The sequence below is a fragment of the Lepidochelys kempii genome, chromosome 12 (genome assembly GCF_965140285.1).
Source record: "Lepidochelys kempii isolate rLepKem1 chromosome 12, rLepKem1.hap1, whole genome shotgun sequence".
Classification (NCBI taxonomy): Eukaryota; Metazoa; Chordata; order Testudines; family Cheloniidae; genus Lepidochelys; species Lepidochelys kempii.
The window spans coordinates 40,825,094-40,848,008 of NC_136391.1; the positions used below are offsets into that span (position 1 = coordinate 40,825,094).

General features: G+C 40.6%; 1 protein-coding gene across 8 annotated transcripts in view; it reads right to left on the reverse strand.

Moving 5' to 3' along the window:
* FANCA (FA complementation group A) overlaps window positions 1-22,915 on the reverse strand; it is a 72,263-nt gene that overhangs the window by 25,437 nt on the left and 23,911 nt on the right. For all 8 annotated transcript variants that reach the window (XM_073308252.1, XM_073308253.1, XM_073308251.1 and 5 more), the window contains 14 exons: window positions 22,771-22,883; window positions 22,194-22,270; window positions 21,377-21,518; window positions 20,537-20,670; window positions 19,439-19,549; window positions 18,916-19,011; window positions 18,763-18,822; window positions 17,750-17,838; window positions 17,121-17,181; window positions 16,988-17,037; window positions 15,776-15,852; window positions 4,437-4,544; window positions 2,871-3,013; window positions 1,129-1,199 (listed from right to left, as the gene is read on the reverse strand). In XM_073308252.1, coding sequence (XP_073164353.1) covers window positions 1,129-1,199; window positions 2,871-3,013; window positions 4,437-4,544; window positions 15,776-15,852; window positions 16,988-17,037; window positions 17,121-17,181; window positions 17,750-17,838; window positions 18,763-18,822; window positions 18,916-19,011; window positions 19,439-19,549; window positions 20,537-20,670; window positions 21,377-21,518; window positions 22,194-22,270; window positions 22,771-22,883 — 1,332 coding nt within the window. The remainder of the gene's footprint in view (window positions 1-1,128; window positions 1,200-2,870; window positions 3,014-4,436; window positions 4,545-15,775; window positions 15,853-16,987; window positions 17,038-17,120; window positions 17,182-17,749; window positions 17,839-18,762; window positions 18,823-18,915; window positions 19,012-19,438; window positions 19,550-20,536; window positions 20,671-21,376; window positions 21,519-22,193; window positions 22,271-22,770; window positions 22,884-22,915) is intronic.

Consider the following 22,915-nt stretch of genomic DNA (forward strand, 5'->3'; position numbering starts at 1 on the left):
TATAATCAATTCAGCACTATAATAAATGCTATTTATATATCCCCATATGGGCATGGCACTATATGACATGTAAAAATCAGAAGGTCCCAGCCTTATGTAGCTTACAATCAAGTCAAAGAAGAGTTGTTGAGAGAGATCTGGAGAAGAGGAAGGTTGCTGAGGGGCACAGAAAGGTGACTGTTGCAGGTACAGGGGTCTTCTTTCAGGATAGTTATTTAAACTGTGGTGAGAAAACTGTTCAGCACTGCCATGCTGCCAAAAGCACACCCCATTTAGGTTACAGGATTGTAGGCAGCTTGGAAGTTGCCAGTGAAGTTACTTTTTAAGGAACTATTTTGACCATAACACTTATAAAATTTTTGCTAACACACACACGAGCTAAACCACCACATTCTTCTTCCAAAGAGGAACTTCAGGTAAAGCCCAGTGAAAGTCAAGTCATACTCTCACAGTTTCCATTTGTCAGTACAAACATATATTTAATTTCTGAAATAAAGGGAGGCATGCACAGGTTTAAGATCAAAGTGAAAAAATAAAATGCTGTATTCTTCTCTTGATCTTGTGTCTTCAGCACTAAGCTTTGTGCTTCATTCATTTAATGCTGGAGATGGCCCTAAGGCTAATGGCAGGGATGCCTAGACCTAGAGCAGCTCTGGATGTACCAAAAATAACCCAGAAGACACTTTAATGTCTTATGTACAAAGGCAAAGAAAAATATTCTTCTTGGGGTCTGATTTGTTTCAACAAAAAAGTTATAAAAAAAATAAATCAGAAACTTTGCTCCAGTGTCCCCCTCTTAATAATCCCATCTTTAGAAACAACGTGGTGTTAGTATTACAAAAAGGCAGCACTAGACAGAGCAGAGGGATATTTTAAAGGGCTGTCACATAGTGGGCAGCTTATTTCAAGAAGACTCAATGAGAATGGAAGAGCACATGGTGTTTCTACTCTCATCTATCAAAGTATTAGTTTTTGCATCATAGCGGCTCAGGATAAAAGTGCCTAAAAACACCAGTACGATATATCCCGCATCATCAACAAGGGGATCTTCACAGACCCTTGTACAGTGCAGGTATTACAGGGCACTAAACAGTTTTGTCCTGCTTGCATGTATAGCATGCATCTTACCTGTCAGGAGGGTTAAAATAGGAAGCAGCTATTAGATTCTGGCAAAAGGATGTCAGTAAAAGATCAATGACCTGGAACAAACAACATAATTCATTTCTACTTTGTGGAGTTTGTCTCTAGATTTAGTTTTAGGATATGCATAGACATACATACAATTACCCAACACAATCTTAAAGAAAACATGTTAATGTTTATAATAGGTACACCAGATCACTGGTGTCAAGAAACTGAAATTAAAGTCCTGTGTTATAAACCCAGGAATGTTTTATATCCCCCAATTAATGTCCAGACATATTGTGATGTTAACGACATGAACTGGGACCGTATAGATCATTGTTGCAACCAAGGTCCTATAATTGCGCCAAATCTTGTACAAAGGGGGTCAAGTGAGGTGTCTATGAAAAGGTTGTAACTTGCTGGTTATAATTATGCTGTAACTTGCTGGTTATAATTATGCTGTAACTTGCTGGTTATAATTATGCTGTCTGTATGTGTATGTCATTTTTGTATTTGAATTTATGAATATTGGCTATGTACTTGTATCTCAGTGTGTTTGATTCAGAGTAAGCATCAGTGAAGCATTTGGTCAGCTTCTTGAGAAAGGACTATTCTGAATAAGTGCCCGATCACGAAACACTTAACTGACAATGGACTTTGGGAGACTCCAATCCACATCTGAGGAGCCTTCCTGGGAACTTTCAAGGTAGCATGTGAGCAATGGCTCCTGCCTGGAAACTGAATTATGCATGGACATGTGACTTGCCCATGTGACTCCAAACTCCATCTTGCAGCTGTGATTTTCCACAGTAAGGACAAAGGGGTCCTTCCACATGGCAGAAGATATAAAAGGCCCTGGAAACCCCTCCATTTTGTCTTCAATCCTGCTTCTGACCTCTGGAGGAACTGTGCTTGAAACTGAAGCTCTGAACAAAGGACTGAACAACCCATCCAAGCTGGGATATTTGTACTCCAGAGACTTGATCGGTTTAAATCAGCAGTAATCCCATCAAGCCTGAACTAAGAACTTTGCAATTGTTGTATGTATTTGATTCCATTTTAACCAATTTTAACTCATCTATATTTCTTTCTTTTTATGAATAAACCTTTAGATTCTAAAGGATTGGCAACAGCGTGATTTGTGGGTAAGATCTAACCGGTATATTGATCTGGGTCTGAGGCTTGGTCCTTTGGGATTGGGAGAACCCTTTTTCTTTTACTGGGATATTGGTTTTCATAACCATTCATCCCCATAAGGACTGGTGCTGGTGGTGATACTGGGAAACTGGAGCGTCTGAGGAAATTGCTTGTATGACTTCTGGTTAGCCAGTGGAGTAAAACCGAAGACCTCTGTTTGGCTGGTTTGGTGTGCCTTAGTAGTGAATGCATCACAGCCTTGGGCTGTGACTGCCCTGCTCTAAGCAATTTGTCCTGAATTGATACCTTCAGTAGTGTCCCGCCAAAGGTCGCTTTGTTATATATATATATGTCTTGTAAAGAAAGCCTATCCCATCTGAAAGATTTACATAGCATACAGTACACTCCTAGGTCTCTTCACCAGACATCCAAAGATTTCTGAAAGGCTAAATATAAGTTTATATTCTCTGTAGAACAATGCAAGATGCACAGATTGGTAATACATTTACTGCTCTTCATAGACAAAGCTTTTGACAAGCACTGCACATGTATTTAAATTTATTCAATCAACCCAATTTGCTTATTGTTTCAGGCTCTACAATACTCACACACTGATCCTGCTGTTCAAGTTTTGGGGAACAAATGTTAAGTTGGATCAGAGAATTGAAGAATGCAGCTTCATTTTCATTATTGCGATGTCCCAGGACAGTCATCAGTCTCTCAGAGATCAGTGCAATCTGGGCTGGCACAGCTGCAGGAAAGAGCAGCATGAGAAGAAGTAAACCAGAGTGGGTAAGCGTAAAGGTAAGAAAGGAGCTGGAATTAAGAGAACACTTCCATTTCCAAGGTTGATGGATGTCAATTTTTAATGTAAGGGGGAAAAGGAAGGAGTGTATGTCCCATTCACTGCCTTTAAAATTCGCACCAGAGACTCTAAAATCCTGAAAAGCAGTAAAAGAGATTTTCCCTCCTGATGTGCTCAAAATGCAGAATAAATTACATCTTTTGGCTTGGAAACATCCAAAATGGCTGCCTAGAATGAAGGAGCGGATGAAACTCCTGCATTTCCAGCTCAGACCAAATATGTTACGTTACTGCCTTGCAATGCATCTCCTTGGTATCACTTCAGGAGTTTCAAGCCTCAAGTATATGGAAATGATTAAGACACAGAATATTCCCTGCTGAGGGATAGGGAAAGATAAGTCACTTTGTCATTATCTAAAGGCCTCTGTCACAAAAGTAGAGAGCTTCCCATCCTCTTCAAAACAAACTCAAATGTTCCTACCAACCTGCTTATAGAGTGCTGGGCATATTTACATCTTTAGGAATAAATTACTATGATGTTTAGGGTGTTAAATACTGAATCCCAAATTTTTAAACAACCAGAAAACTTATGTACTGTTCTCCAAATCACTAAGTTTTATTTTATTTATTATGTTTCAGCAGGTGCATCTTTCATTTGTTGGGATGATGGGTTTCACCATACATAAAAGCTTGACCAAGGCACCCATCCTGACTGCCATTTAGAATTGTTTTCATAGAATGTATTTCATAGTTTAAGGTATCTCAATGCACTTTAGATAGTAGCACAAGGGTAGTAACTGTGTAGGCAATGGAGCATCCACTAGGCATTCTGTCATAGTTCACACAGTGCTAGGTACATTATAACTTACTTTATTGATCAGAAGAATGGTAGTCAGGACACAATAATTATCAGTTATTTTTTTGAAAAAAAATTAATGGGATCTTTAACTCCCATCAGAGACTTATGACAAGAACCATATTTCATCTTCCATCAGAGGAAGAGTATCCCAATGGCAGCTCCTTTGTCTCCAATACTGCACTGCCAAACAGCTTTTATGAGCACAAATGCAGGAGTAGGGGTGGGTGCCCCCCAACCTTTTGACAGAGATGACTGAGTTGTCTCGGGATCTTTACTGACTTATTCTTTTAAGTTAAAAGCTTAACTGTCAGAAACTAATTAGACATTCTCAAAAAACAAAACAAAAAAAAAAAATCAGACCTGAAGAAATTATATGAATCAGAGAGGTTACAGTCCTCAACCACCTTTGGCAAAAAGCATAACACTGCTGTTTTTGTTAGCATTAGCCACTTTCTTAGTGGCCTTCTATGAACTTTATTTTAAAGTAACTGCTACATGCCTCCCCACATACCATCATGTTTGCTTTGGTCTGTGATCAGCATGATCAGTTCATCCAGTTCAGCCTTCAGCTGTTCAACAGGCTCTTTGAGATGGTCAGTCTCTATTTCTATTGATCCATCTATATAAATAGAAGAGAGAGATGGTCTATATTATTTGTCTGTATTAGAATACTAGAAATATAGGGCTGAAAGGGACCTCAAGAGGTTATCTAATCCATCCCCCAACAATGAGACAGAGTCAAGTACAGTAACTCCCCACTTAACATCCTCTTGCTTAACATTGTTTTGATCTTATGTCCCTGCTCTATTTCAGAACATGCTTGTTTAAAGAAGCGTAATGCTGCCCTACAACTTTGTTTGGCTGCCTGCTTTGTCCATGGGTGGCAGCCCCCCTATGTGCCCTCCGGTGGACCCCACGGATCAGTGCCTTCCCCCTGCTCCCCCCGCCTCCTGCCCGCGGCAATCAGCTGTCTTGTGGTGTTCAGGAGGCTGTGGGGAGGAGCGAGGACATGGCGCGCAGCCTCCCCCCTCCCTCCTGAACACCACAAACCAGCTGATTGTCGTGGACAGGAGGCAGAGGAGGGAGGGGGGAGGCTGCACACCGCGTCCTCACTCTTTCATCCAGCCTCCTGAATGCCTCAAGACAGCTGTTTGCTGTGGGCAGGAGGCGGGGGGAGCAGAAGGAAGGTGCTGATCCGCGGGGTCCATCAGCGGGCGGGAGGCGGTGGTGGTGCGCACATAGGGAAGCTGATGGGGGGGCTGCCAGCCTGTTTAATACCTGTATTAAATTGCTTGTTTAAAATTTATATAATGCCTTTTGTCTGGCAAAAAAAATTTCGCTGGACCCTAACCCCTCCTATTTACATTAATTCTTATTGGGAAATTGGATTTGCTTATCATCTCACTTAGTCACATTTTTCAGAAACCCTGACCACACCACACGATCCATCGTCTACAGCCAAGCTCTGCGATACAACCGCATTTGCTCCAACCCCTCAGACAGAGACAAACACCTACAAGATCTCTATCAAGCATTCTTACAACTACAATACCCATCTGCGGAAGTGAAGAAACAGATTGATAGAGCCAGAAGAGTTCCCAGAAGTCACCTACTACAGGACAGGCCTAACAAAGAAAATAACAGAACGCCACTAGCCGTCACCTTCAGCCCCCAACTAAAACCCCTCCAACGCATTATTAAGGATCTACAACCTATCCTGAAGGATGACCCAACACTCTCACAAATCTTGGGAGACAGGCCAGTCCTTGCCTACAGACAGCCCCGCAACCTGAAGCAACTACTCACCAGCAACCACATACCACACAACAGAACCACTAACCCAGGAACCTATCCTTGCAACAAAGCCCGTTGCCAACTGTGCCCACATATCTATTCAGGGGACACCATCACAGGGACTAATAACATCAGCCACACTATCAGAGGCTCATTCACCTGCACATCCACCACTGTGATATATGCCATCAGGGGCCAGCAATGCCCCTCTGCCATGTACATTGGTCAAACTGGACAGTCTCTACGTAAAAGAATAAATGGACACAAATCAGATGTCAAGAATTATAACATTCATAAACCAGTCGGAAAACACTTCAATCTCTCTGGGCACGCGATTACAGACATGAAAGTTGCGACATTACAACAAAAAACTTCAAATCCAGACTCCAGCGAGAGACTGTTGAATTGGAATTCATTTGCAAATTGGATACTATTAATTTAGGCTTGAATAGAGACTGGGAGTGGCTAAGTCATTATGCAAGGTAACCTATTTCCCCTTGTTTTTTCCTACTCCCCCCCGACCCCCGAGACGTTCTTGTTAAACCCTGGATTTGTGCTGGAAATGGCCCACCTTGATTATCATACACATTGTAAGGAGAGTGGTCACTTTAGATAAGCTATTACCAGCAGGAGAGTGGGGTGGGGGAGGTATTTTTTCATGCTTTGTGTGTATAAAAAGATCTTCTACACTTTCCACAGTATGCATCCGATGAAGTGAGCTGTAGCTCACGAAAGCTTATGCTCAAATAAATTGGTTAGTCTCTAAGGTGCCACAAGTACTCCTTTTCATTTTTCAGGAACATAACTACAATATTAAGTGAGGAGTTACTGTATACCTAGACTATCCCTGATAGAGGTTTGTTCAATCTGTTCTTAAAAACATCCAATGAAAGGGAATCCCCAACCTCACTCAGTAACCTATATTCTAGGTACTTAGTTTTTCCTAAATCTAACCAAAATTTTCCTTGCTGCAGATTAAGCCCATTACTTTTTGTCCTACTTTTAGTGGGCATGGAGAACAGTTGATCACAGTCCTCTTTATAACAGTCCTTAAACATAGCTGAAGACTTATCAGGTCCTTTCAATCTTCTTTTCTTGAAACTAAACCTACCCAGGTTTTTTAACCTTTCCTCATAGGTCAGGTTTTCTAAACTTTTTCTCATTTGTGTTGCTTTCTGTGCACACTCAGATGTGGACAAATTGGAGAAAGCATGGCACCCAAAACTGGACACAGTACTCCAGCTGAGGCCTCACTAGAGCTGGGAGAGTGGAACCACCACTTTAAATATACAAAACCTAAAGCAATGATTCTCTGATCTCTACTTAGGGTTAATGTGAAAGCAGAATTCACTTTGGGATATAAAATGGTGTATATATATACATAAAACATGGATCTGCCACAATGTACAGAATCATTTTTATCCTCAAAATCATTTACTCCTGGGGGAATTCTGCACTACTGTGTGTGCATAATCAATGAGCCGTGCATATTTTTAATTTTTTCCCCAGAAAAAAGCTTCTGCTGAAAAGTTGCTGCAGTTCCTCCTTTTACCCAACAGAGGACGCTGTGGCGATAGAGCACAGCAGCCACTCCCAGCATGCTAGGGAAGAGAAAGAATGCCTTCTTCACTGTGCCAGCTGGGTCAGGTCAGGAAACAGGGAGGGACTATGGGGAGACAGACAGCATGGGGGTGCTGGGGGGGGGGTCAGACAGGGGCTCATAAGAGCTAGTGGGGGAGGACAGACTGGGGCAGGGGCTGAATGAGAGTGGAGGCGCAGGGCCACATGGTGACGGGGAGGGGGTGCAGGACCACATAGGGACAAGGGGTGGCTGAGTGGGGGCACAGAGACACATGAGGACGTGGGTGTCTGAGTAGGGGTGGAGGGACACATGTGCCTGACTGAATGGGAAAGGCTTGGGATCATCCAGGATCTGCATGGGGGAAGCTCCCTAACAGTTCCTTCCAGCCCCCCCAAAAAACCTGTTCCATACTTTTCCCACACATACCCAACAACTGTCAAATTTCACACCCAGGCTCCTTCCCAGCAATTATTTCCCGCTCCCTCAGCTCCTCCGTTACCCGACTCCCCCCAGCCTTGCACTGCTTCTGGGGGGTGCGGGAAATATGGTTCTGTATGGTAGTTTAAATGAATTATTACTCAGCGTTCTGTATTAAAAAGCCCAGTAAGGAATCTATTTGTCAAAAAACATTTTCTGAATCTTTTTTGTCGTCTGTATTGTTGCAGACATATTTGCTGACAGACATTTTGAAATAAACGACCAAAAATAATTGAAATTAGTGTGATTATATTGTCTTATTTTGACAAATAAAATACACAAAATTTTGCTGAATTTGAAAATAGTGTGCGCAGAATTTTTAATTTTTTGTTGCAGAATTTTTAATGTTTTGGCTCAGAATTCCCCCAGGAGTAAATAATTGTACCACTTGACTAGTCAGTTATGAATTTATGTCTAGTTCAGGAAGGAACTTAACTTTCAGAACCAAGAAATGAAGAAATCTTACTTCATATTTTCCTTACTATTCTCCTTTTCTTCCAGCCTCCAGAAATTCTCATAAGCAAACTAGGGAAATATGGTCTAGGTGAAATTACTATAAGATGGTGCACAACTGTTTGAAAGACAGTACTTAAAGAACAGTTATCAATGGTTCTCTCTCAGACTGGGACGGTATATCTAATGTGGTCCCACAGGAGTCAATCCTGGGCCCAGTACTATTCATATGTTCATTAATAACTTGGATAGTGGAGTGGAGAATGTGATTATAAAAGTTGCTAATGACACCAAGATGCAGAAGGGTTGCAAGCACTTTGGAGGACAGGTTTAGAATTCAAAAAAAGACTTGGCAAATTGCTCTGAAATCAACAAGATGAAATTCAATAAAGACAAGTGCAAAGTATTACACCACACTACAACTTGGAAGGAAAAAAAATCAAATGCACTACTACAAAATGGGGAATAGCTGGCTAGGTGGTCCCTACTGTTATCCTGGGGTATATTAACAGAGTGTCATATGGAAGACACAGGAGGTAATGGTCCTGCTCTACTCAGCATTGGTGAGGCCTCAGCTGGAATAGGGTGTCCAGTTATGGACACTGCACTTTAGGAAAGATGTGCACAAATTGGAGAGAGAATCCAGAGGAGAGCAACAATATTGATAAAAGTTTTAGATAACTTGATGTGTGAGGAAAGGTTAAAAAAACCTGACAAGTTTAGTCTTGAGAAAAAAAGACAACTGAGGGGGGAGCTGAGAACAGTCTTCAACTATGTTAAGGGCTGTTATAAAGAGAGCAGTGAAGGATTGTTCTCCATGTCCACTGAAGGTAGAACAAGAAGTAATGGCCTTAATTGGCAGCAAGGGAGATTTAGGTTAGATTAGGAAAAAAATTCTAACTATAAGGATTGTTAAATTCTGGAATAAACTTCCAAGGAAGGGTGTGGTATCCCCATCATTGAAGATTTTTAAGAACCGGTTGGAGAAACACCTGTCAGGGATGGTCTAGGTTTACTTATTCCTAATCAGTGCAGGGAGCTGGACTTGATGACTTCTCAAAGTCCCTTCCAGCCCTTCATTTCTGTGATTCTATAAAGTGTCTTTTCTCCCAGCAAGGCTGGGAAAACATTCCAGAAATACCAAGTTAAACGCTAAGTAATCAGATTCCCCTCAAACAAGAAAGCAAGAACTCTACAAAAATCTCCAGCTGGGAACATTGGGTTTATTTTGTTTGAATTGCAAAAGAAGGCAAGTTCCCACTTGTCACCACAGAGACACTGCCACCAGCAACATTTCAATTCAGAATAGTCCAGCCCTAGAAACCATCAAGTAGAGTTTGTCATTGAATGTTCAGCAGATAGGAACAGTGTCTCAGTTAACAGAGCCAAAAATAACTCAAAAAGAAAAGGAGTACTTGTGGCACCTTAGAGACTAACCAATTTATTTGAGCATAAGCTTTCTTCTACACTTTCCACAGTATGCATCCGATGAAGTGAGCTGTAGCTCATGAAAGCTTATGCTCAAATAAATTGGTTAGTCTCTAAGGTGCCACAAGTACTCCTTTTCTTGTCAGTGTCTGTGGTAACACCCATTGTTTCATGTTCTCTATGTATATAAATCTCCCCACTGTATTTTCCACTGAATGAATCCGATGAAGTGAGCTGTAGCTCACGAAAGCTTATGCTCAAATTTTTTAGTCTCTAAGGTGCCACAAGTCCTCCTTTTCTTTTTGCGGATACAGACTAACAGGGCTGCTACTCTGAAGCCCAAACCAGTTTTTCAGGAACAAAGGACAGACCAACTCCCAGCCAGATGTTAAAAGTTTGTCACCTGCTTAAGCAGCCGTTCTCCAGCAGGGGGAAAAAGTGTAAAAAAGAAATTTACATTTAATCACAGGGATAGTTCAAATCTCTCATCCACAGCAGACAGCTTGTCACCTACACACTAGCTGGGGGTAATCCTCAAAGAGGGGAGAGTGGTATAAGAATGAGAGACCGTGGCCTCCACTTCACCTCTCTTCTCCCCCTCCCATATCTGCTCATGGCAGCTACAATGCTCAAAAGACAAAGAAAGCATAATTGAACTGGGGGTGGGGTGGTTCTAGCTGGAAGGCTTTTCAGCTAATACAGATTGTTGTAGCACATGGTGAGACAAAACCTTTTGTTTTTAAGTTATTTTAGTTTGTTAAATTAGGTATTGGATTAAAGCGTATAGGAAACTATTAGGGATAACAAGGCTGGTGCATTATCATTTTCCTTTGAAGAAAGGACAGACTTTCTATGAGTTTGTACTGTTCAGAAGGGTACTGAGCAGTACAAGACATTTCTGGGGGACAAGGCTGGGACAGGGAATTTGAGGGTGTTGCCCTGTAAGTAATTCATGAGTGACTGGTCAGATTCTCATGTATTTAAATGGCAGTGAATTTGCATGCTGAAGGCTATGCAAACAGGCCAGGAGTGGATGTTCTGACAGCAAAGCAATGCAAGAGGCACCCTAGGCTAGAGAATTAAGGGGACACAGCTGTTCAACAGTCAACAGATTGAACCCTGGATAATGTCACATGCACCAAGGTTGATTTAGGCCCTATTGAATCAGTTCTACTATGATGTAGAAAATATTAACTAGGATGAGCCACTAGAGGTCATTGTCAACTCAAATGATTCTTTACAAGCTTTTTATTTTGATCACAGAGACCTGCACAATTGTCACCACTTAGTACTTCTGCATCTCCTGGAAACCAGGAGGACACTAAGCAGCTGAATATCAGGTATTTAACAGCATCTGTGTCTTCATGTTACGCAAAAGGGGTTGAAACCTCCCTATATAGCTACTGCTTCTTTGTGAGACTTTTTTCATGTTTGAAGTGGTTTTAGCAGGAGTTATTTTCTGTGTACAAACTTTTGAGCACACTTGTAAAATATTCCTGTTTCATATTAGCTAGTCCCGAGATTGACAACCCTGACTGGCCGCGTGCCAAAGGAAATCTGCTGGCGGGCCAGGACAGTTTGTTTACCTGCAGCGTCCACACGTTTGGCTGATCACAGCTCCCATTGGCCGGGTTTGCCATTCCAGGTCAATGGGGGCTGTGAGAAGCGGTGTGGGCCAAGGGATGTGTTGACCAAAAGTTGCCAGTCCCCGGGCTAGTTTGACCTGCGTTACTTCATGATTTTGAAATAAACTTCCTCGTATTTGAAGATATTGCCAATTTTAAAATGTTAGTGTTTTGAAAATCCATTTGCTAACAGAGAATACATAAGAGAGTCCGTTCAAAAATTTACAATAGCACCAACATGATGGCTGTGATGGGATCTTAAATTAAACCCACCTCAAACAGGTGTGGATTGGCAACTGTAATTGTTACATTTTCAGATCTATTTCTCATCCCCTTCTCTTTGGGCATGCACTTTATCCCGTCCTTTGAAAGGCAGGACCACAACAAAGCCTGGATGAAGTACTGTCATGCAGAAGATCAGGACTTAGGTTCTCACTCTGCAGACTAGTGAGGACTATGTTACTCAGGGCTGAGAGCACTTAGTCTCTGAAGAAGAAGAGATGAAGACACTATGGTAATGATTTTTACAGAACCACATAGATGGCTCTTTAGAAGTCACGTTCTCAATCACAGCAAGTATTCATATATAGATTTGGCAAGGAATTAAAAATGGTGGCAAGAGTAAGAAGGTACAGAAATCCAATAAAGTATCTCTACCTCAGCTCCTTAACCTCAATTCCTGCTCCTGTACAGAACATGGGTCTTGTCTCCCTGCCCCCCAAAGGGTAGCAGAAATCCAACTACCTGCTTGCTAAATATGACCTAGCAATTAGACATGGTTTTGGAATTGCCATTGTAGCAACTGACTCTGTCTGCCACAAGTGCGCTTCATTCACTGTAGACGGTCCTATGCTCTCACATTCCAAGAGCCAATACCTGGCTGAGTTTGGATCAATCCTATAGCAATAAAATTACCAAGTTCAGCCAAAAAGACACTTAATATAGTTGCTTTCTTGAGGCTCCGCAACATGGAACTGCAGTCTATCACCACAAAGACAGCTGATAAAGTTTAAATTTAGATGGGAAAATTTTTTCTCTGGACAGAAAATGATTTGCAGTAGAAACTGTAACAATACATATACCTCTCTGCAGACTCTTCCATTTGCAAATTGACAGCCACCAGATTTTTAAAACGTGATATCCAAATGACCACTACTCTAAAGAGCGATATGTGCCATTGTGTTCTTGTTGTTGTTCATCCTTCAAGTTTGAAGATGACCAAGACATCACTGATTGGTTTGGTTTCTGTGAACACATGAGTAGCTGATCAGGCCAATTTGAGCTTTGAACTCTCTGTGGCACACTTAATCAAGTAACCCATAGTGGCATCTCTTGCTAACAGTGGACATACTGCTCTTGTGAGATTTACACTGCTGGTGCTTCTGCTGTGCTTCAGTGGTTCTCCTCTGCTCACAGACTGTAGCTCCAGTATGGATGAGACTTCGCCAGGTAGAATGATCATGGGCAAGATCTTCTCAAATATCTGGGTCAATGTCAAAATGTTGAGTCTTTGAAACATTTCTGTTGGCCTCCCTGAGTGTGCTTTCCCTACTTTAGCTCACCCTAAAAGATCTTTGGCAGGTGTTCATCTGACATTCTGGTGACATGGCATGCCCATCTCATCTGTGATTTCATCAAGGAGAATGGATGCTTGGAATACCTGCCCATATGAGAATCTCAATATCTGGAGCCTGGTCTTGCCATCTTATCCTCATTGGTTTCCTCAGACAGCCCACGTGAAAGTGAGTCAGCTTCATAACATGGCGTTTGTACACTGTCCACATTTTGCATGCATAGATCATAGTTGGCAACATAATGGCTTAGTAGACTTCAGTTTTGTTTGTTGACTAATGCCTCTGCGCTCCCGCACATTTGCATGTAGTCTGCCAAAGGCCAACACTTGCTTCGGCAATTCTGGCATTGGTTTAATCATTGCTGTGAATTGCACATGACAGTGTCCTGCTGAGATAGGTGAACTTGTTCACTGCCTGAAGGGTTTCGCCATTCACTGTGATAGTAAGGTTTTCCTCGCACAGGCTGGTATATCATTCTGTTTTCTTGAGGTTGATTGAGAGACCAAAATTATCACAAGCTGAAGAGAAACAGTTTATACTCCGCTGCATGTCAGAATCAGATTCGGCATTCAGAGAACAGTCATCAGCAAACAGAAGATCATGAATTGTCACTTCCTGTACCTGTGTCTTTATCTGTAGCCTCCTCAGATTGAAAATTTGCCATCAGTCCGGTATCTGATGCCAATCCCAGTGTCACAATCACAAAAGGCATCTGTAAGCATGGCAGAAAACCTCATACTGAAGAGGACTGGGGTCAACACACAGCCCTGCTTGACTCCATTGATGACTGGGAATGTTCAGATGACTCATCATCCATAACACAAGGGACCATGCCCTCATGGAATTGCCGAACCATTGTGATGAATTTCTCTGGGCAAATGAATTTTGCCATGATCTTCCAAAGGCCCTCCCAACTGATTATAATAAATGCTTTTTTCAGGTCAATGAAAGTCATATACAGGTTGGAGTTCTGTTCCTGGTATTTCTCTTGAAGTTGACAAGCTGCAAACACCATGTCTATGATCCTGCATCCTTTCCTGAAGCCACACTGTCTCTCAGGCAGGAGTCCTCATCGGATGAAGTGAGCTGTAGCTCACGAAAGCTTATGCTCAAATAAATTGGTTAGTCTCTAAGGTGCCACAAGTACTCCTTTTCGTTTTGCGAATACAGACTAACACAGCTGTTACTCTGAAACTTATCCAATGTGTTGCATAAGGCGATTCAGCAGGTGGCCTAAACATTTTCTGCTTCACCTTAACCCTGGTCAGAGTACTGCAGCTGATGGGGATCCTGCTACAGCAGTCGAAAAAAATCACACAAAAAAAGACATCACCAACACAGTCTTCCACCTGTTAAACTGTGACAAGAGGTCTTGGATGCATCTGAGCTTCAAGCACTGGCATCATATTAACTATGTCATCATCAGGAGAAGAGATAGACAGGATGTTAGCGTGACAAAGGCCATGAGAAATGCAGAATGCTGGACTGATCAAAGGCTTATAGTCTTCAAGCTGAATATCCAGATACATCCTAGTGGAAGACTACAAGGTAAAAGAAAGCACCCGAAAAGCTTAATGTCTCCAAATTAAAACAGGAGAATGTGAAACAGGCCTTTGCTGAAGAACTGCGCAACTTGTAACAATTGATGCAAACTAACAACATCAAGGAAAATTCGGCATCATGTACTCAGATGCATCAAATAGCCACAGTTCCATCACACATAAACATCAAGATTGGTTTGATGAAAACAATACTGACAAAGGGAGACTATTGAATGAGAAATATCGGCTCCATAAGGCCTGTTTAGGAGACAGCATTTCAACGTCTAACAAGGCAGTCTTCAACAACATCAAGAGGATTGTCCAACGCAAACTTAGAGAGATGCAAAACTGATGACTGAGCAGCCAGGCAGATGAGAGACAGTCTTATGCTAACAGCAATGGTATGAAGAATTTCTATGATGCTCTAAGGACAATCTATGGGCCATAATCATCAGGAGCATTTCCAATACTGAGTGCTGATGGTACCACACTGCTCACTGACAAAGAAAAGATACAGTAAAGGTGGACAGAACAGTTTAACAACATATCAAGCATCTATTATTTATTTATTTAACTGGGAATTGGTCCTGCTTTGAGCAGGGGGTTGGACTAGATGACCTTCTGGGGTCCCTTCCAACCCTGATATTCTAGGATTCTATGATTAGCAAGGAGGCAATTGATCAACTGCCCCAGATTGATATGAACATATCTCTTGCTGATCCCCCAACGCTCACTGAAACTGCAAAAGTGATGGACCTGCTGTCAAATGGTAAAGTACCTGGAGTAGATGCTATACCAGAAGTCTATAAAGCCAGAGGCTTGCACATGGCTCTGAAACTGACTGAATTTTTCCAGTCAATGTGGACTCAAGGAACTATCCCCCAGGAGTACAAGGTTGCATCCATCGTCCACTTGTACAAACAGAAAGGTAACAGACAATCCTGCAACAACTGTCAGGGCATCTCCTTGTTGTCAATAACCAGCAAAATTCTCACCAGAATTATATGTACACACCTGACTACTAGAGAAGCTGGGGAGGAGGAAATCCAGAGGCCAATAAAGTCTTAAAGAAAAGCAAAGATCACTCATTTATTTATCTACACATTTTTATTACACCCATCACCCTGGATGGTAGGTAGCCAAGCAAATATATTTAATACAAACACCACCCTAATAAAATTCAGAATCAAACTACAATATATTTTGCTTTATGTATTAATAAAACTCCAATCACTGTTGTCTATATATAGGGAAAGAATCTGATTTGTAATGCTTGGAAAAATTCCTATCTAAAAGGGCATCAGTGAAAACAGATGTTTAATCTTGGTTCATTGCTCTAACAAACTAATGCTTTAGTAAATACCTATATTTCTCACCTTGTAAGTGTTTCTCTTTCAAAGAATGACAAGCTTGGACATATCTGGAGTACAAATTTGGTGGAATTTTGTCAGCTCTGCAGTAAGAGAAAGGTTTTTTTCCATTTACACCATTTAACCACAGAATTCAGACTCATTAAAGTAAGTGCATAACTATATTTCATACAAGAATTTTCCCCCATAGACTAGTAACACTAAAGCAGACACTGCACTTGACAACATTTTTATGATCTGACATAAGGTCAAGATAGTTGCACACTAGAGATTAGCAGTATTATATAATATGTGGGGGCAAGAGTGCACAAAAGGGAGTGCAGTTATGGGACAGAGCATGCACTCATCTCAAGTGCAGGACAAGACTGAGATCAAAGATTGTATGACCTCCAAACAGTTGATAGGCAGGTAAACAATACTAAATGTTCATTACAGTGTTTATAGCAGGATTAGATCAATTATATCAGTTTAAGTTGTAACATGCAGCTAGGAGCTTGTCTACATGGTGGGGTAATACGCTCTATGCGGGTGTGATTTCTAAAGCGTACTAACGTGCTTTAGTTGGTCCGTGTACACCCTGCTGGTGCACACTAAGCGTTCCCTAGCGCACTTTAACGTAATACTGTTTCAGACAGCACTATATTAAAGAATACCGGCAGGGTCTATAAGGACCAATTAATGCTCAATAGGTTAGTGCACTTTAGAAATCACACCCTCATACAGTGCATTATCTCACCATATAGACAAGCCCTAAGTCTTAGATATAGTTTGGAATTAAGAGACAATTGAATGCCTACAAATGAGGCATTCATATAGAAATGTTTGTGTTAAAGTCAGCTACAGAAAAGTTACTAGTTTTAAAACAAGTTTATTCCCACTGGGCAAGAAAATATCAAACAGTCAATATTCAGGAATGATTGAGTCCTTAACATGGAATATGTCCTCCTTAGACACTATCCTGACAAAACAAAGGCAGATCTTGAAGTATTGCCATGGCAGCAAACCCATCCCCAGCAGCAAGGCACTGTACCTGCCAGCTGAAACCAGGTGTCTCAGAGGGGGAGAAATCCTATCCATGAGGTTAGCTAGTAGGTACCATTTTGCAAACAAGGTGTCAGTGCATGAACCACAGATAACCTGATTCTGTAGTCAAACATTCCTAACACATAGTCCAGAAAATCAGAAACTCCCTTTGCCTCATGTGCTTTATTTTCATACCTCTTTAAGGAGTCTATAAAAACGATGCGCGAGTCTGGAATTTCAGGGAGCTGTAACAAAAAGCAGCCAAGTCAGAAATGCATTTACTACCCATAAATATGTTTCCAAATGAAAGGATAAGAAAAATACTAACCACACGTGGCATGAGTAAAGCAGGAATAAAGTGGGAAGTATAATAGGGTCTTCTGAAAATACTGAAACAGAAGGGGAAAAGATTAGCAACTAAATACAGAGGGCAATTTCGTTAATATCTTAGGAGTGATTTCTGCTTGCTACACAAATAAGAATATTTGAGTATAGTTCCTTCAGTTAAAAACCAGAACAAACTTTATTAACCATAAAAACTCAGCAATTTAAAATGGAGAAATACCATTCCCAGGTTAACTATTCTTACTGTGGGGTTTCCTTCCTGTTAGCTTCTCAGAGGATAGAGTCCAAATTCCCAGTTAGTTCATAGCATGAAACACTGGGTTTTTCACACAGTGCATTCTTATAGACATTGGTTTCTTGATTTTTAAACATCCTCAAAAGATGGCTTTATAACGGAACTAGTGCCTTCCCTTCTGTGTGCACATGGCCTTTTTATCCTCTGAGTATCATCTGCACAAATAGCCTGAGCTTAGATGATTACTGTAGCACTGGATAAATTAGCAAGATTTTCTTAAGTGCTTCTTTGCTTCCATCCTAAACTTTTCTCTTATTTTTTCTTTGATGTGCTCTTGAAACAGAATCTTTTGAGAAACTTCTACAAAGATACCATACCTGGCCTCCATCACACTTGTTGGGATCTTCCCTGTATTTTCAAATATCCGAATGGCCTTTTCAACATCTTCAAGTGCCTGGCTCTGGGGCTGGCTCATGCAGGTGACAAGGAGGGAACAGCATAGTAAAGTCTTTAGCATAACAGAGTAAATCATTCTTGTCTTTTCTTTCATGCTTAGTAATGGTGGTCTTATTTTTACAGCACAGAGACAAAGGGTGCAACTACATAACTGAAATAGGCTGGTATGGAGAGTAACAGTGCAAGAATACTGATAAGGCTGCTCTATCTTCTGTATTTCATGTGCTTTGGCTTTTGGGGTTGAATTCAGTGCTCATAAACTTTCACTTAATTGCATTGGCTAGAACTAAACAGAATGCAGGGTACGGCAATCTAGGCGTCTCTCAAGCAGGCGGCTAATCACATGAAGTTGCAACAACTTGTGGCAATCTCCCAGTGTGCAAACATATCTAGTGCAGATGAGGAAGAAACTAGATGACCCTTTCACTAGGGATTTAAATAGAATTTGATCCTCCTAAGACAAACCACCAATGTACTCAGCTGCTGCACCACTGACAAGAGCCCTATTTCATGCACTGTAAAATATATTCAGTTTCTTTACTTATTTCCACATTCCATCAGTATATCCTATTGCATTACTAACTAATCAAAATACAGAAAATATAGAATAAAGTGTGACTCAAAAGGATCAAGCCAAATATTCCCTTTTTGATTAGTATTATTCAAAATATATCTTAAACAAAACAGTATAAAACTGCAGTCTGTAGACAACTCTCTCCCACCATGGATTATTCCCCTTAAATGTGAGAGTCATGTAGATTCTACAACAAACAGATGCTATACAAAATTAAAAATAATTATTTATTTACTGAGCTGATATTTTGCATAGTTTTGCATGTAGCCAATAATGCTGTGTAATTTTGTACTGAGAAGTGTTACCACAGTAACAAAAAGTATAATTTACTGGAAGTCATCCTGGAAAATCCTCCAGTACCTGCACAGCTTCCTTTGTTGAAGATAAATCCTCATAGAGCCCCATGTCTTCAATAGCAACCTGTAAGTCACAAGAAAAAGGAAAATGTCACAGAGCAACTGATATTCCGATGGAAAAGGATTTTTCAGGTGGAGGAGAATGTTTTTCACCAACCTTGAGATCAGCCAATCGGGTTTTGGCCAGAGTGATATATTCCAAGAGAAAGGGACGGTATTTTGTTGGTACAAAAGGTGGATGCATTATATGGACCTAAAGAGTAAAATTCAAAGCAATGGTTTATTATTTTGACAGCATACAAAAGCCAGCTTCTGATACATCTCCTTACAGATTCCTGGGAGCTCTGAAGCTAGACAATGACAAGGCACTGTTGCCTGCTTAAGAGCTCACAGAAAAGCCAGTTACATGGCAAAGGAAATCTTTCCACATAAAAAATTGCCATGAATTTTAATTTAGTCCCAAGGTACTCTTTCTTCATTGTGTCAAAGCATTAAAAGAACCCTCTGCTACTTTATTTTACAGAGAAAACTTGGTCCTGCTTCTCAGGTATATATTGAAAGTTATAATAATAATCTGGCCCGGTCAAGGGCCATGTGACCTTAGTCTGATAAGCTGAAGCAGTTTGGAACAGACCCCTAACAGCCCCACAAGAAAATGATCTCCATAAGAAGCTTCTCACCTTCAGATATTGGGGTGCTTCAAAGGGAACCAATTCTGATAGGAACTCGAAGAGAAAGACCAAAGCCTTCTTACTGCTACCATGGTAACCACTGGCATTGCCAAAGGAAACCTGAAAGGGGGAAAATGCGAATATTATCTTTCAGGCTTGATAAAATTACTACCGTTGCACCCTGCTACACTTAGTGCAGAAATCCCAAATACCCTACAAATCTTATCTGCCCAGATAGTGTTTCTGCAAAAAGTTATTCAAAGGATACTATTTATAAAAAAAATAAATCAATCTGCCGGAAAATCTACCACAGTAAATATCAAAGTTTGGTTTAATGCTCTCTCAAGAGAACATTTATAGATAGTTAAATGAGGTGATATACTGAAGGATTTGCAACAGCAAATGCACCGGTTTCTACACAGGGGAAATATATCTTTGTTCTGATACAGTTAAGCATTACAGGGATAATATATTGATTTATTAAGATCACACAAAACAAAGAATCATTTCACTTTTCAATAAATCCTAAATATTTCACCATCAAAAGCTTCAGGACATATTTTCAGACCTTTCAAGACAATTTACATGTACAAAAATGCATGAGAATTTGTATGCGTAAATTACATACACATTTACAACAACTGTAAAAGCAAATGATCAATTATCCTAACTGATCAACACATGCAATTACAAAAACTGCACACACATTTTTCGTAAACATGAGTATCTTACACATGCATTTCTCTAGCCTACAACTTGTGTTAATGATGATTTCAATTATGATCGTAACAAATGTTGTGCAAGGAGAGACATTTCTGACCAATAAATGGAAAAGCCAACGAGGAGTTAGGGAGGGAGGAAGGAAAGAGCAGAGAAAGCTAGACTGATTAAAAAAGCAATTTATTTGTAAATACAAAGGCAATATTTAAGACTAATAATATACAGTATCATCAATTGTTGCTCTATTTCTACTCCAGGCTGACTGACTAAAATTAAGATCTTCTTGTACAGGTTTATATCAATTCATTCTTTCCAACTGTCTCCCTTGTACACACTTCCTCTTCAGTTAAGGAATAACATTCCCAGTTAGTCCTTATTTAGTCTTACCTTAAACCATTCAGCATAAGGCATGAACACAGCAGGACCCTCAAGGGCAGCCTGACGAGCTATCAAGAATGCAGTGATCATGTTTTCCATATCGTAATTCTCAAATGCTTTTATCAGCAGACTGCTCAGTAGGTCTAGAAAAGGTATAACAATAGGCCCAAAACACTAAATATCTGTGGTAAAAACTTAATGGAATCTTGGCAACTGTGTTGGAATATTACTACAATAAATGCAGCCAATTATCTGGGAAAAAAAAGAGGTCTGGGAAACAGGGACAAGGGGCAGCACATAATACTACACTACAGATTCAAATTTGGGAGAGGCTTTGGGACTCTATCTTAACATCTTTTCATATATAATAAAAAGGCACTTTTGCTATTCAACAAATCCTTTAGACTCTACAGGGCTCCAAGCACTGCACAGAATACAGCAACTGAATGCACAATAGGAAACTCAGAAAAATGGAGTTTACCTACTAGTATCACATTGCAAATGCACACGTGAAGGCAGAAGTCAGACTCTGGAACACCCTGCCAACCACGTTAGCAATTAAGATGGTTATCACATAACCACAGCGAGCTGAATTTAAAATTTGAGAAATGGGAAAGTCATAGCATGTAGCACGTGCATCAAGGTGAAACTTGGAATATTTAACAGGAAAAGCAGAGCTCCTGAACTGTTTATTACCTTATAAACACAGCAGACAATTATACAATGTCTGAAGCCATCTAAAAGCAGATATTATAAATTTAATATTATAATGGCTGACTGTTCAGCATTTGGAAATCCAGACACAGCAATGCACACAGGTTCCCTACCAAGTTTCTCAGCCCTCTGTACCTTTAACCAGCTGCTCTGCTTCAGTCTGGCAGACTACCAATGTAGAAAAGCAGGACAGCACATGCTGCCAATTCACCTCATGAGTCTCCAGAATCTGCTGCAAATGACACATCAACTTCTCTGCACTGAATGCCACAAACAGCTGGAAGACAGGAACAGTGAATCTCTTTAGCTATGCATTCTAACCAGGCACTAAAGTGAAACCCACTCAGATTCTCTTCTCACAGGACACTCCTGACTTCATTAATAAGGTAATTCCCTTCTGCCTTATTTTCAGACAAAGCTACCTGTCCAACGCACCAGATTCCCAGACCCCTAGCCCTTTTTGACCCTATTCCTGCTACAACAAACAGCAATTCTCCCATTTACTTCAGTGGGAGCAAGATCAAGTCCTTCAAACAAAACCAAACAACCCAAGTGCCCTGCGCCCAGCACTTACTTTATTTATTTATTTTTAGTTACTGTTATTGTTAAATGAGTGCTTTTACTTTCATTTTCCCTCCTTTATCCACACATAGTTGTACAAAATTAAATCAGAACAAACAAAATCTTACGACTATGTTTTCTTTCCACCACACCGTTGCCTACCTCTATTAGAGGACTCAGATTTTGTGACTGAAATACACTGTTCTTGAGAAGTCCCATCTCAATCTAAAGTATATTATTAGCATTTCAACAAGAAAAATAAGTATACGAACTGGAGTAAATATATTCTTAAACCAATTTTAATACATCAAGCAGTGAAAGTTTTCAGAAATTGAAGATCTGCAAAAATATAAACAATATTCTCTTTGCAAATCTTGGGAGACAGACATACTTTGCGATACAAGGTAGTAAGCAGTGGGCAGGTTCTTGCAAAACTCCACTCTCTCTGCATATGTATGGCATCAGATGCTGCGTCCACAGGAAAGAAAACAAGTTTTATTATTACCAGTAGTTAGATCAGGTATAAAAACATGAAACCTCCCTGAAATCAGGCATCCAGATATATTTCAGACAGTGATTCACCACCTTTCCTCACACTTTAACAGACAGCCTGCATTTAGTACTATATGTAAACTTCTCCCAATTAGCAGGTAAGCAGTGCCATACCACAGTTCAATGGGGCTATTTTCCATGTGCTTTGCAGTCCAAATGTATTTCTTCCTGGACAAGTCATGCTTTAGAGTAGGCACCAAAGACCAGCAGCCTTCCTGCCTTAACATTTGATGTAAGCCAATAGAAAATAAACCACACACACAAAAAAGTGACATCAAGCCCTGGGGAGGTGGGCGACGACGACTCTATTGTACACTTAGAACTCAATTTTTTCCTATAACTGTATCACATTACAGCCAAGGATGGATGCACTAGCTACAGCATGAAGAGCTAGCCTTTCCTTCTTTGATTCCTACCTTTCAACAAAGGATTATAGGTAAGAATCTCAGTCAGGGTGTGAATGAAGAACTGTTGCAAAGACTCTGGAAAGTTGGTGCTTTTGTACATTGTCACAGTGAATATGTTCAGCCTACAAATGAAAAACAACAAAAGAACTGTTCA